General features: G+C 41.1%; 2 protein-coding genes across 2 annotated transcripts; both read right to left on the bottom strand.

The window, feature by feature from the left end:
* Positions 1–624: 624 nt before the first annotated feature.
* Positions 625–10,673, bottom strand: LOC108045772. The gene is made up of 12 exons (XM_044457107.1): positions 10,502–10,673; positions 10,181–10,445; positions 8,581–9,480; positions 6,757–7,214; positions 5,306–5,582; positions 5,091–5,238; positions 3,799–4,954; positions 3,181–3,261; positions 2,847–3,120; positions 2,455–2,605; positions 1,426–2,159; positions 625–1,213 (listed from the first exon to the last, which is right to left on the bottom strand). Exons 1-12 carry the CDS (start codon positions 10,507–10,509, stop codon positions 761–763), a joined length of 4,905 nt encoding a protein of 1,634 aa, XP_044313042.1. The 5' UTR covers positions 10,510–10,673; the 3' UTR covers positions 625–760.
* On the bottom strand, positions 3,574–5,701 carry LOC108040555 (esterase B1). Its single transcript, XM_017118060.2, has 4 exons — positions 5,648–5,701; positions 5,306–5,582; positions 5,091–5,238; positions 3,574–4,954 (listed from the first exon to the last, which is right to left on the bottom strand). The coding sequence occupies exons 1-4, from the start codon at positions 5,659–5,661 to the stop codon at positions 3,768–3,770; spliced, it is 1,626 nt and encodes a 541-aa protein (XP_016973549.2). The 5' UTR covers positions 5,662–5,701; the 3' UTR covers positions 3,574–3,767.
* Positions 10,674–14,757: the final 4,084 nt, after the last annotated feature.

A 14,757-nucleotide genomic window follows, 5' to 3' on the forward strand; every position in this document is an offset into this window, starting at 1 on the left:
CTTATTTAGTTAAATGTAAGCTGCTTTTATTTGGTTGTCAAAGTTCGTCATTAACTCAAGTTATTCGTGATTTCACAGTCCACAGGTAGCAGCTGCAGAGTACCAGAGCCACATCGCTCGTAAATGATATTTCTACGGCATATACTTTTCTTCAGTCATATCTTGGACCTCGCTACCTAGCTGTGTGCTACCCGGCTTAAAAATGAGCCTTTCGCTGCAGGATGCGATCTGATTCCAAGAAGGGATTTATAATGAAATTTTCCGAAAACTGGTAGATTATGAGTAAGGCTTCCACTAAATTTTCCCCCGAGACCCTTTGTAAACAGCGCTTGAAGCAGCCTGGAGAATCCCGTTCGAGATGTACGAATTCCAACTGGAACTTGTCATTACGATTATCTTAGGCTATGACCCACTCATCTTAACAAGATACACAATTTTCTTATCATATTTAAGACTGATAAAAAGTTTCATTGATTTATACGGAGAGACAAACATGATTTTTTAAAAGCAATTTAATACTACAATAAATAGATATATTGCTATCCTTAAATATCTTTCTTTGGCTATTTTATATATTTTTGAAAATGTACCAATTTTATTCCTATATAAATATGTAAAACAATATTTTGAAATTGAGAAACCCGTTTTATTATCAATGCTGCCTAGTTAAATAATAACAAAATATAGTTAGACATAGCAACTTTTTAATGAGCACCTTTCTCAAAACCTATTATGGAATATTGACTTTAGAAATGCTTGGTTAAATCAATTGATCCGGCTTGTAGATGCCATCCCAAATTTGAAGTTTTTCATACTCGGGCAAATCAATTATCTTCACATCGTTACTGATATTGAGAACTGACTTGGGATTATCCTTCGTTGAAGGGTTCCACTCCAAATGACCAATTTCAGGGCAGTTGGGATTGGAGGTCGCTGCGAAAGCCGTCCAAATACCAATCATCCGTTCGATGGTGCGGTATTCAGCAGATGACTTTTCCAGTTTCCAAGATCCCGCGTTCCTGAACAAGTAACTTAAATCATCGGCATGGGCCACACCAGTCTTAATGTTGTCCCCACAGAACTTCGCCCGAAAAAAGTTGAAGTTCGGAGAGTCAAAATCGAAGCGGTAGTAGTATGTTGGTGCCTTTGCATAGGCGAGTCTTGCGTTCAAAGCGCGATTGAAGCCATGCCAGAAGACCTTATACGAGTAGAACTACGAAAAAGAGTTCGGTTAGATTATTAAACATTGTAGAGGGTTACATTTATGTATGTAGGCTGTTCTATTATTTCTAAAACTCATAAATTAATTAATAAACTTATAAAATATGTTCAATTAACGGAAATTTCCGAAAGTCAACGTTATAGGAAATTCATTTTTCTAATTGGATATCTATGAATAGATATTTTGAACGCTGATCTACTCACATCGAGGATATTCATGAAGCGCTCTGAACTGGGTAAGGAATCTCCGAAGTATGCTTTGAGCAGTCGCCGACCGTACTCAAGATTCTCCTCCTCGTTACTGACGTCCCGCACATCCCGCGGCACCAACCTTGTGGGATCCTGATTCAGAGTATCCAATGCCTTGAGATTGGCAGATACAGCTGGGTACATGAAGAGACCCTCAAATGAAGTTCCACCCAGCATGGTGGGCAAATTGTTGGACCACGCATCACGTGCCATTTCCACTGGCGGCTTGGGAACCACACAGTCGTCACCCACATACGCCTCCACCGTGGGTCCAAATGCGAACAACACACCATTCCTGTGATGTCCAGGATTTATCAGATTGTGGTTTACTAAATCTCTAGCAGGAAGTCCTCGGAGGTGCTCCAACACCTTGGCGTCATTATTTTCCCCAGTGAAACCATGCTGCTGAGCCAGGCGGAAGGCGAAGTCCTCTCTCGGACTATCTGACCAGTAATTGTGCACTGTGCCCGACATGGGAATGGCCTTGTGGAACAGTCCCCGGGCCTGCTCCGAGCACATCATAAAGTGAGTAGAACAGCCACCGGCACTTTCTCCGAAAACCGTGATATTTTTATCATCGCCATTGAAGTTGGAAATGTTCTGCTTGACCCACTTGAGTGCGAGCACCTGGTCCTTAAGGCCTGCATTTCCGGGAACCTTTAGGCTGGGATCCTTGAGGGAGAGAAATCCTGGATGGAAGGAAATCACAAAGTAAAATGGTGTTGCTCAAGTTTACTGATCCTGCGATTTTACAAACTATTATCAATTATTTATACTTAAAGGAGTCAATAAAAAATACAATTAAATAAATAAATGAAAAAACTTGTACTTGTTTTTGAGCAAGCTTCCCAAATGGGATTAGAATTTAACAATAAAATTATAATTAGATTTCAAATTTTAAACCCAAAAACAGCTGAAGATAGGGCAACAACCAAGCTGCTTGACAATTGATAAGATATCCATTATCAACTTCTACTCACTCACCCAAACAATCAACACGATAGTTGAGAGTCACCAGAACCACATCTTTGGCCATAAAATAGTCCGGGCCGTAGAGTTCGCGGGTTGCCTCACCTATGGTGAAGGCCCCGCCATAAATGTAGACCATTACCGGCAATGGCTTGTCACTCTTTAACTGCAAAAATAAATCAGCGATCAGTTATTATAATCGATTAGGTAGGCGATCAGCAGTTTTGGGATATACATATATAAGAACATACAGGGGTTGGCACTACATTCAAATTATTTTAACAAAACAGTAAGCTTGTTGGGTAAGAAATCTAAATTGAGAAAACCGCGAGATACTTCTGATTGGAAATACACAAGTTCGAATATTTTCATATTTTTGAGCATGTTGGTGGGGACAATATACTAACCTGCTTGGAATAGACGTTTAGATACAGGCAGTCCTCAATACCTTCGATATCTCTAGTCATTAAATTCCTCTGAGTTGGCTTCTCCGCAAAGTGGGTGCAATCCAAGACTCCGCTCCATGCATCTGCCGGCACTGGGGCCTTGAACCGCAGTTCTCCCAATGGGGGCTTCGCAAAGGGGATCTTCTCGAAGCTGAAGTAGGTGTCATCGTAGAGGCTGCGGCGTTTAACGCCCTTAATTTGGCCCAGGGGCAGAGTAAGTTCGCAAGTTTCCTGGCTATTTTAAGCAAGCTCGTCAAGCAATAAGCCCCAAGACTTCCACTTTATTAAATCTCACCCCTCCGACATCGTCCGATTGCAGCGCGTGTTGTCTGTTAAATGAGTAGAACGTAATTTTGCAAAGTCAAAGCCAAAGCAACTGAAAAAGTTCAAGCCCCACAGAGGTGGTTGAAAAAGCATGTGTGGTGCTCGAGCTTTCTCCACGTATCTGAGGTAAATTGTGGCGACACCTTATCGTCTAACCAAGAGAATTGTCAAAGGCTTTTCCACAAAGGCAACAAACAAATTTTTATTTTAGCGCAAAAACCAAGCAAATAAAAAGTATTGTTGTAATAAGTTTAAATCTTTCGAACAAATAAAAGCTTAAACAAAAACAAGTGTAGTACATTTTTTAATATATCCTTTTTATAAATCCAATTTAATAAAAGTGATATCAAGTTGTACTGTGCTGTTTTTGGTTGACCTTTTGTATAGAATTTATTGATTTTTATTAACAAGTAAATATGTTTGTTAGACAAAACATTATATTTTATAAAAGCGCGTTTTTTTATACACATACAGCAGTACTCGTCTTTAAAAATGTATTAAAAATATTAAAGGGTTCTTTAGCTGTACTCTTTGATCTAAAATTTGGTAACAGATTAATTAAATCAAAGGAACTCCAGCCATTTCAAACAGCCGATCAAAAAACTTAAGCTTAAGCATCTCTGGTTGGGGAATAAATTTTAATTCCTCACTAATGTTGAGGACCATTCGTTTTCCGAATCGAGTGACTGGCTTCCACTCCACCAGAGGTTTAGTGAGGAGTGCATTGGGATCCGAGGTAGCGGCAAATTCCACGAACATGGCTACCATTCGGCAGATGGCGGTGAGCTCCGGTCGAGAATTGTCCAATTTAAAGGTGGCTGGGATCACAAAAATATATCCCAGCTCGTCCACATGAGAGACCCCCCGCTGCTCCTTTCCCATAAAGCGAATCCGGTAGAAGTTAAAGTCTGGTGAATCGAAATCGAAGCGGTAGAGGTAAGTGGATGCCTGGCCGTGGACCAACCTGGACTGGATTAATCGGTCCATGGAATGCACCATGCTGTGAGTAAAGAGGTCCGTCAATGCGTCGGTGTGATTCGAAGTCAGCTTATGTCCATGGGCCTGGCAGAAGTGATTGATCAGCGCCTGCCCCAACTGACGCCGCTGGCCGGGATCACAGTGATTCCGCAGAGTCCAAGGCAACGCCCGCTCCGGGTTTTGCTGGAGGTCCCTCAGCCAAGTAGGGTTCAATTTAAGGAAATTCATTGTGGACAAGCCCTCGCCACTGTTCGCGCCCAAGATAATGGGGATGCGATTGCTCCAAGCAGTACGCTGGAGGTCGACGGGTTCCGCTTGGAGAACAGCTTTTGGGGTGGCATACCTCTCAATGCTGGGCTTGAAAGCAATGACATGACCCTGACCTTTCTCCGCTGGAGTGAAAAAATCCGCAGAGACAAGCAGATGCGGATCTGCCTTCAGGAGGAACTCTAGAACCGGGCCATCGATATTCTCTCCCTCGTATCCCAAATGTTTGGCCAGTCGGAATTCCAAGTGAGGCAGGCTATTCAGTTCCATCGAATAACCCGCCATAAGGATGGCCTTGTGGAAGAGCCCTTCTGTTTGGGGACTGGCCAACAGGAGCTGAACTGCCATGCTGCCGGAGCTGTGACCGAAAATGGTTATTCTATCCGGGTCACCATTGAACTTGGCGGCATTCGCCCTAATCCACTGAAGAGCCAGGATTATGTCCTTTAGACCAGCATTGCCAGGGATCTCGAGCGAGGGATCCTCAAAACTGAGAAAGCCTGAAAGTGGACAAAGTTATTTAATACAACCTTTTTTTACTTCTTGGAGATAATATTATTATTTGTTATTACATACAAAATTTTCGCAATGTTAGGGAACAAGTTATCTTACGATCAGCCTTTCATTATAACTCACCCAAAGGTCCCAGTCGGTGCCCGATGCTGATATAAAGAACCCTTTCCTTCATGAAATAGTCAGGACCCCAAGCTCGCCTCGAAGAATCGCCGCCTTTAAAAGCACCTCCATGGATATAGACCATAATGGGCATGGGTTCGCCGAGCAGCTTTAAAATGCAGTATAAAATATAATCACCTTTTAGTGTCATGTTTAAATTAACGCGATTAGCTTACAGTTTTCGCTGAAATATTCAGATATAGGCAATCCTCGGAGCCCTCCACCATCTTGGTATAGGAGCTCACTTGCAGGCACTTGTTTGACGGCTTAGAGCAGTCTCGAATACCATGCCACGGCTTCAGGTCGTGCGGTTCCTTGAATCGCAGAGTTCCGAGCGGAGGAACAGCATATGGGATGCCATCGAAAGCGTAGAACTGCTCGTCGTACAGCGACTTAAGCAGAATTCCTTTCACTTTTCCATGTGTCGTCTGCACTATCGGCGAAGTTTCGGTGCTAAAAATAATATTTATTTTTGAAAGTATATAAAAATGCAATTCCTTTTGGAAAAAATATTTTACTAGTCGTCCGTCATCTCCGATCAGCAACAGTTACGAGCGTATACTGCCTTCTCGCATTTATGGGTACTGAAGACCACAACTACCGATAGCCGAAGCTTATCAGCCTAAAAATACGTTCATCGTTCTCGTATCTCGAGCAATGGTAAATTTGCTGCACATAAACAAGGTTACAAAAAGGAAATTATGCTATCTTGAAACACTTTAATTTGAGTTTCGGGGATGGATAAGGCTCAGGGAAAGTTGATAAAGTCATTTTAAAAATCGTTAAGTCTTTAATAGTGGGATACCGAACTAAATATCGAAGACAAGGAAGACTTTGACTGAAAAAATTACTTTAGATATTTATAGTTGTTTAAGGAGAGAAGGTAAAGCGGCAAGGAAATTGTGCTCAAATACAATTTTTTAAGTACATGTACTCTACGCAAATTCGAATTTCCGAATATCGAATTTTCTTAGACTAGAACAAAACTGAGTGGAATATATATTTTAAACAATTTTGCCTCCAAAGGTCGATAGTGAACAAATTTTGTTTGATCCATGCACGCCTTGACATCTGTATGTAGAATATATGCTAGCTTCTAACTAGTTTATTATTAATAGCGTAGTCTCCTTAATGGTATACCTTATTTACATCTCACGTTGCTACCTAGGTATCGAGTAAAAACTATCGCTCCTAACTAATTTATTATTCATATTAAGGCGACATCTCACGTTGCAACTAGGTATCGAGTAAAAATTATCGCTACCGAGTACAGAAAGGGAAAGATATAGGATCAGGAGGTGAGACCGATTCTTGTGGTTCTAATCACTCTAATAACGCACGCATATAGTCGTTAGTTATAGAATATTTAATACTCTATTTAAAATTCGGCTTACCGAACCTAACAAATTGAAATGCTCTTTGCAAGGGTATAAAAAAACTCTCCGTTTTTTTGGGTTCTCTGCACACTCTAAGAATGCTTAGAGTTAAGACTTGTTTTGCGCTTGAAACGCGTGTAACCCCGTAAACAAAACAAGTAGGAAATAATTATTTATGAATCGTAATTTTATAAAAACAATATTTTTTAAAAACTAAGAATTTAGCTACATTGATTTCGAATACTCTCGACTAGTCCGATGATTGGCATACACTCTCCCAGACCCTGAGCTTTTGCAGCTCCGGCAGTTCCATCAGCTTAATGTTCTCAGATATGTTGAGGCACTCCAAAGCGGAGTTGCTGCTCAAGGGCTTCCATTCCTTGGCGCGAGGAAGCTGATCCTTGATGTGCTTGCAGTTCGGATTCGAGGTCATCGCAAAGCTTGTCAACATGTCAATCATTCGCTCAATGGTCAGAAACTCGGGCGTGTGCTTGTCCAGCTTCCAGGAAAAGTCGCCGTACCACAGGTAAGAGTGATCGTCGACGTGGGCCACGCCGCGCAACTTGTCCCCGCAGTACTTCAATCGCTGGTGATTGAACGTGGGCGAGTCGAAGTCGAAGCGGTACAGATATGTGGGCGCCTTCGAGTTGCTGAGTCGGGACTTCACCGTTTTCAGGATAGGATGCCAAAAGACCTTGTAGCTGGCGTACTAAAATAAATAAAGAAACATTCGATCAGTCTACTTTATAATTATTTCATAGAAAACGGCAAGTCTTATGGTTTATTTAAAATTTAAATTTATTTTAAAAACATTAAGTGAATGTTATGTTTATTTAAGCCAAAGGCTGTGCACAGGGTGAGTTTGTATGGGATTTTTACTTAAAAGCACCAAAATATAAAAAAATTTTCATTTTTGTTTTATTAAATAATTCGAACTAAAAATATTTTGCTCTACCACTTGTTGGCATAGAAAGAAGGTAAAGTTTGCACAACCATAGTTTATAAACTACTTAACATTTAATAACCTATGAGTGATAAACTATTTCTCGGAAGAACCCAATTATCATGGAAATGTACAAAATAATTGATGAAAATTTTAAAAAGTTTGATTTTGTGTTTCTATGTTATTAAGAAGCTAAATATCGCACATCAAACTGATAAATAATATCAATGGTTCGAAATTAAGTCAAACAAGAAAGGAAAGCTAACTTCGGGCGGAGCCGAAGTTGAAATACCCTTGCAGAATATTCTGCAAATTATATTCTCCAAAATTATTCATATGATGCATTTTTAATACTCATAAAAAATCCCACCTTCCTAACTTTAAAAACACCAAAGTTATTTCATTTCCGATCAATCAGTTATATGGCAGCTATAGGATACAGTCGGCCGATCCTTATGAAATTTAATATGTCGAATTGATTGGGCAAAAATAAAACCCATAGAAAATCCCAACTTCCTAACTTTACAAACACCAAAGTTATGGCATTTCCGATCAATCAGTTATATGGCAGCTATAAGATATAGTCGGCCGATCCTTATGAAATTTGGTAGGTCGGATTGATTGGCCAAATATAAAACCCATAGAAAATCCAAACTTCCTAACTTTACAAACACCAAAGTTATTGCATTTCCGATCAATCAGTTATATGGCAGCTATAGGATATAGTCGGCCGATCCTTATGAAATTTGGTAGGTCGGATTGATTAGCCAAATATAAAACACATAGAAAATCCCAGCTTCCTAACTTTACAAACAGCAGAGTTATGGCATTTCCGATCGTTCAGTTATATGGCAGCTATAGGATATAGTCGGCCGATCCCGGCCGTTCCGACTTATATACTGCGTGCAAAGGAAAGAAGGGTGTGTGCAAAGTTTCAACTCGATAGCTTTAAAACTGAGAGACTAGTTTGCGTAGAAACAGACAGACGGACAGACGGACATGGCTATATCAACTCAGGAGGTGATCCTGATCAAGAATATATATACTTTATAGGGTCGGAGATGCCTCCTTCACTGCGTTGCACACTTTTGACCAAAATTATAATACCCTCTGCAAGGGTATAAAAACGTACCTCGCAATATGCAATCAAAGATTCCGGCGACATGGACGAGGGGTCGCTACCGCCAAAGTGCGTCTCCTGGAGTCGCTGGCCCAGATGTCGAGCCAGTGCCTGGGGCAGATTCCGCTTCACATCTAGCGGCAGCATGTGCTCCGGTTCCTTCTTCAAACTGGTCAGCAGATACGGAGCCACTTGCACACGGGCGTACATCAGCAGTCCCTCGAAGGAAGTGCCGCTCATCAGCACCGGAATCCTGTTTCCCCAGGCCTCGTGCAGCAAATCCTGTGGAGGTTTGGGCAACACACAGTGCTCCGTTTTATACGGCTCCACCATAGGTCCGAATTGGAAGACGCAATCGTCCAGGTGCTCCGCTTCGCTGAGTAGATACGGTTGAACGAGCTTCTCCCCCGGCAAACTCTGCAGGTAGTCTAGGACCATGATGTCGGTCACATGCTCGGCACTGTCCATTCCCAGGTTGGCAGCCAACCGATGGGGTAGGTTCTTGATGGGACAGAGGGCCCAGGAGCAGAGCACATTGCCCGACTGCAGGATGGCCTTGTGGAACAGACCGTCGGCCCTGGGATTAAGCATTAGATAATGGACGGACGCAGCTCCGGCACTTTCTCCAAACGCAGTAACGTTGTTGGGATCCGCATTGAAATTTGCCGCATTCTGTTTGATCCATTGCAGCGCTAGGAGTTGATCCTTGAGTCCAGCATTCCCGGGCACTCCAACTGCAGGGTCGTTCAAGCTCAGGAATCCCAGGGGACCCACGCGATAGGAAACCGTCACCACAACCACATCGCGCATCATAAAGTAGTCTGGACTGTGCAGTTCCCTGGTGGGGTCGCCCTTTTCGAAACCTCCGCCAAAAAAGTAGACAATCAGCGGCAAGGGGCTCGTCGAGTTTAGCTGCACATAAAAAAGCAGTTAGTTACGAAACCAAGATTTAGAATGTCTTAGCTAAGAACCTAATAGAAGTATACTAAGTCAAACAATCTGATTTTATACATTTTTAAGCCCTCAGAATTAAGAAGAATGTTTTGGAAATTCGCTTACGATGATACGTTTATTGTAATATTATTGCCACATAAAACATAGATAATAATATTACAATATATCACCGTAAGCGATATTCCAAAAAATGTATGCTTTAGATAGTTTTTTAAGCTTTAGGTTTAATAGTAAATAAAGGTTCTTTTTGTAGAATCTCGACTGTAGCTATCTTTTGAAACCAAACCAGCTGTAAAAGTCTTATCTTAAGTCTTATCTGAATAAAGCGCTTCTATAGCTGGGTATAGCCTTAAAATTGATATACAACTTTGCACCCTGAAAAGCTGACATGACTCAGCTCATCACATTATTCATACATATTTGATAATCGTATCTAAGACCCTTTTTTGGTGGGAACAGTTCTCCAAAAGTTACTCCAAGTAAAATGTAAATAAATAATCTACAAAAAAAATATTATCGATAAAAGGTGTTTGTCCTATACTTTACAGACTGAAAGTTTAGTTGTTATTTTATGTCTAACACCCTTTGCTCCTAGAACTAAGGGAGACTTTGAAGTAATGTTTTGCTTACAGAGTACTTAGGGCAACGACAGTGTTACCTGCTTAGCGAAGACATTCAGGTACAGGCAATCCTCGACGCCCTCCAGTTGTTTGGTGTAGTGGTTAAACTGCAGGGGCTTCTCGCCCTGCTTGGTGCAGTCCAGCGGTTGGGTCCAGCTCTTTACGGGCAGCGGTGCCTTGAAGCGGAGCGGTCCCTGTGGCGGCTGCGCGTACGGAATCCGCTCGAAACTGACGTACTCGCCGCCGTACACACCTGTGCGCAGTTTTCCTCGCACCGGGCCGCTGCTCGTGCTCACCTGCAAGCTGCGAGACCGCAAAAGTGAGTTCACTGCGGAACAGTAGCCATTCTTCGACCTCACCTCTCCATGTTCCACGGTTGAATGCCAGCTCTACACTCGACACTTTTTATCTAGAAATGGAAAGGCATTTATGGCCTTTTTATCGCGCAAAACAAAATAAAAATCAAAAAAAGAAAAATGTTTTGAGACAGCTGATTTTCAGTTTGCTTTTGTAGCTTTTTGTGCCTTTGTGTGTGTAAAAGTTTAAGGTTGCTGCCGTGGATGTTGTATTGAAACTATTGTTGTTGTTATAGATCAGCTGGCTTTAGTGATCTACAGAGTAAAGCTTTCTAGCCTTAACAGCGCTAATTCGTTAACAGTGACAGTGGCAATAACTGAAAGCTGTTCGAAGAAGTGTACGAAAAAATTAATTTATTTACGTCCTAGATGAATCAAAGAAGAGTTGACGGGAAACATCGACATTAATAGTCTCCATAAGATCGCTTGCAATAGATCTAAGAGAAACTTACGGGTTTTTGGCCTGCCTTAATAATTTTCGATCATCTCTGTCCAAAATTCAAATTTATTAAGATAATGACCCTAAGTATAAGGCGAAAAGTGATGGACACACCAGCCCAGAGGCCGGACTTAAGCCCAATCGAAAATGTTTGGGCATATTTGAAGAAGAAAGTTGCAAAAACAAAAATGATCTTAAAACTGCCATAGTAAAGGAAAACTGCCATCCGGAGAAATTGTACATGGAAAAATGTATATCTTCAATGAAATCGCGATTGGAGGAAGTTTACGCTGCCAAAGGTGACCATACAAATTACTAACATTCTACTCATTACAAAATAAGAACACTTTAAATTTTTGTAAAAAACACTTTCTTGACAGTGTGAAATCTGAATGTCATTTGTATTTATTTATTTTTAAGAAAGTTACTAAAGAAATGAATTTCTTTGGTTCATATATCATCTCTAAGATCCAAAAAAAATCATAAAAAAATTTTTTTAAAAATGAAAAAAAAAACACTGAAAACATACTTTTTATCGTATAAAAAAACGAAATAAGACATTTTTTCCATTCTCAAAACACTTCATTGACGGTGGTCCGATAAGTACTTAGCTCCAAAAGAAAAACGAAAATTTTTGGAAAAGTGGCTATTTATTTCTCAACATAATCTCATTTTAGCTCGATACACTTGACCCAGCGATGCTCCAACTTCTTTAACCCGTCTGAAAAATACGTTTTCTCGAGGTCTGCGAAATAGGCCTCTGTGGCGGCGACGACCTCCTCATTCGACGCAAATTTCTGTCCAGCGAGTGACGGCCGATGGAACAGTCTTCGCCTTCTTCGGAGAAGGTTCGCCGGGTGAAGTCCACTGTTTCGACTATTTTTTTTGATAAAACTAAAAGCGTAATTCTGATATAGTAAATAATAAAACAAGAGAGAACGCTATAGTCGAGTGCCTCGACTATAAGATACCCGTCACTCCGTTTCCTTTAATAGAAATCCTTATCGAGAATTAACGTTAACTCTGTTGAGCACCTTGGCCAGCTGTTCCAAAATCATCCGTTAGATGGCGCCATGAAAGGCGGAAATGTAGGCGCTAGCCAGGCTTTAGCGTTTAATGGGTTTTTGGGCGTTAGGCCAATCGATAGGTATTGACGAAACAAATACATATCAATTTAAATTTTTATAATAGCATCAAAACTGTGGCCACAGCTTGTGGCTTGTGGGCGTCAGAGGGGGAGTGGCACCATTTTGAAACAAACTTGCGCTGCGTAGAAACTCCTAAAATCTACATGCAAAATTCCAATCTTCTAGCTTTTATAGTTTCCGAGATCTCAGCGTTCATACGGACGGACGGACATGGCTAGATCGACTCGGCTAGTGATCCTGAACAAGAATATATATACTTTATAGGGTCGCAAACGCTTCCTTCTACCTGTTATATACTTTTGCACGAATACAATATACCCTTTTACTCTACGAGTAACGGGTATAAATATCTCAAATGTATATTTTGATAAATAGAACAACAGCCGATTGTTCCTATGGGAGCTAAAGTTTTAAGCGGATAGCTCTAAAACTGAGGGACTTGCTTGCGTAGAAACGGACGGACGGGCGAACGGACATGGCTAGATCGACTCTCCTGGTGATGCTGATCTAGAATATATATACTTTATAGGGTCGGAAATGTCGCCTTACGCGTTACGAACTTTTGACTAAAATTATAATACCCTCTGCTTTGTTTTTAGTAATATAGGCATAGAAATCGAAATGGAGTCGATTTGTAATAACTGCAAGGGTATATAAACATCGGCTTGCCGAAGTTTGCTTCCTTTCTTGTTACACTTTTGTTTATTAATTTTGATTCGCCATCCGATAGTCACTTCTCAACTGCCGCCAAGTGATCTGCTAGTTGAGCTGTTGCTGTAGTTATGCATCCAGAGCGACTCAGGATTGCGGTGTCGTCAGCAAATTGATTTTATGAATAAGGCCTCTAAGACACACTCGGTCGAATGCTTGAGAGACATCGCGGAATATCGCACAACAATATTCCCGATGTTCAAAGGCTGTACGAATTTCTGAAGTTATCCGGTTCCTATATGGTTCCCCGGCTTTTTCGAACCCCGAATTGATGAGACGGGATTGCATTTTGTCTCTTAGATATGGTGTTATGCGCGTGAGCAGGCAGTTTTCTAATAATTTGGATAGGCACGATAATAAACTTATTGGCCCATACGATGAGGGAATTGTGTAGTCTTTCCCAGGATTCGGTATCATTATGACAACAGGCTTTTCCCATTTTGTTGGGTAGTATTCAAGTTTTGTAATCCCGTTAAATATTTTGCATATAACATCCACTGCACATTTTAAAAGTTCAATTATCATTTTGGGGGTTATTAAGTCACCTCCTTGAGCCTTTTTATACCCTTGCAGAGGGTATTATAATTTTGGTCAAAAGTGTGCAACGTAGTGAAGGAGACATCTCCGACCCTATAAAGTATATATATTCTTGATCAGGATCACCTCCTGAGTTGATATAGCCATGTCCGTCAGTCCGTCTGTCTATCCGTCTGTCTGTCCGTCTGTCTGTTTCTACGCGAACTTGTCTCTCAGTTTTAAAGAAATCGAATTGAAACTTTGCACACACTCTTCTTTCCTTTGCACGCAGTATATAAGTCGTAACGGCCGGGATCGGACGACTATATCCTATAGCTGCCATATAACTGATTGATCAAAAATGCCATAACTTTGATGTTTGTAATGTTAGGAAGTTGGGATTTTCTATGGGTTTTATTTTTGGCGAATCAATCCGACCTTCCAAATTTCATAAGGATCGGCCGACTATATCCTATAGCTGCCATATAACTGAACGATTGCAAATGCCATAACTTTGGTGTTTATACCCGTTACTCGTAGAGTAAAAGGGTATATTGTATTCGTGCAAAAGTATTTAACAGGTAGAAGGAAGCGTTTCCGACTCTATAAAGTATATATATTCTTGTTCAGGATCACTAGCCGAGTCGTTCTAGCCATGTCCGTCTGTCCAGCAGCGCTGGTGCTGATGCTCGTGCTGTAAAGCTGCCAGCTGAAGAGATCGCCGAATTCAAATTGATAATTTGAACTTTTTGTCCTTTTTTCCTGAGGTCACTCTAATTCACATTATGTTAATGCAAAATCTAAAGTTGTTTAGCTGAGTAACGGGTATCTAATAGTCAAGGCACTCGACTATAGCGTTCTCTCTTGTTTTAAAGTTAGGAAGTTGGGATTTTTTATGAGTATTAAGAATTCATCATATGAATAATTTTGGAGAATATAATTTACAGAATATTCTGCAAGGGTATATCAACTTCGGCTCCGGCCGAAGTTAGCTTTCCTTCTTTGTTTAATTTTTTAACAATTTCAAGTGCTCGAAACACAATCGGCTCACTTGCAATTTCAGTGCGAAGCGTCGGTAGATCAAAAGAGTTTGAGGCGGCGTTTTGCTGAAATACATTTCGTAGGTGTAAAGCAAACGTTTCGGCTCTGTCCTCGTCGCTGCGGGCCCAGGTACCCGAGGAGTTTCTAATCGAAGTGACTGATTCTAGCGAAGAGCTTAGATTTGGATAAGCTCTCCATTGAGGATGCTTTGTACTGGTCGGCGATAATTTCTCAAAGTACCGGCGCTGCGCAAGCTCTTCTTCATGCTTTAGGGTTTGGTAAGTCTGCGGGTGGCCTCGTTAAAAAGTTGCTTCAAATGCGGCGATCTGCTGGATTGCCAAGCGCTTCGTATGCGTCGTTTTTCCCGAACAATTATCGATTTCCAGAATAGTTTTGTATTGGTT

The sequence above is a fragment of the Drosophila rhopaloa genome, unplaced genomic scaffold (genome assembly GCF_018152115.1).
Source record: "Drosophila rhopaloa isolate 14029-0021.01 unplaced genomic scaffold, ASM1815211v1 contig_155, whole genome shotgun sequence".
NCBI classification, from domain to species: Eukaryota; Metazoa; Arthropoda; class Insecta; order Diptera; family Drosophilidae; genus Drosophila; species Drosophila rhopaloa.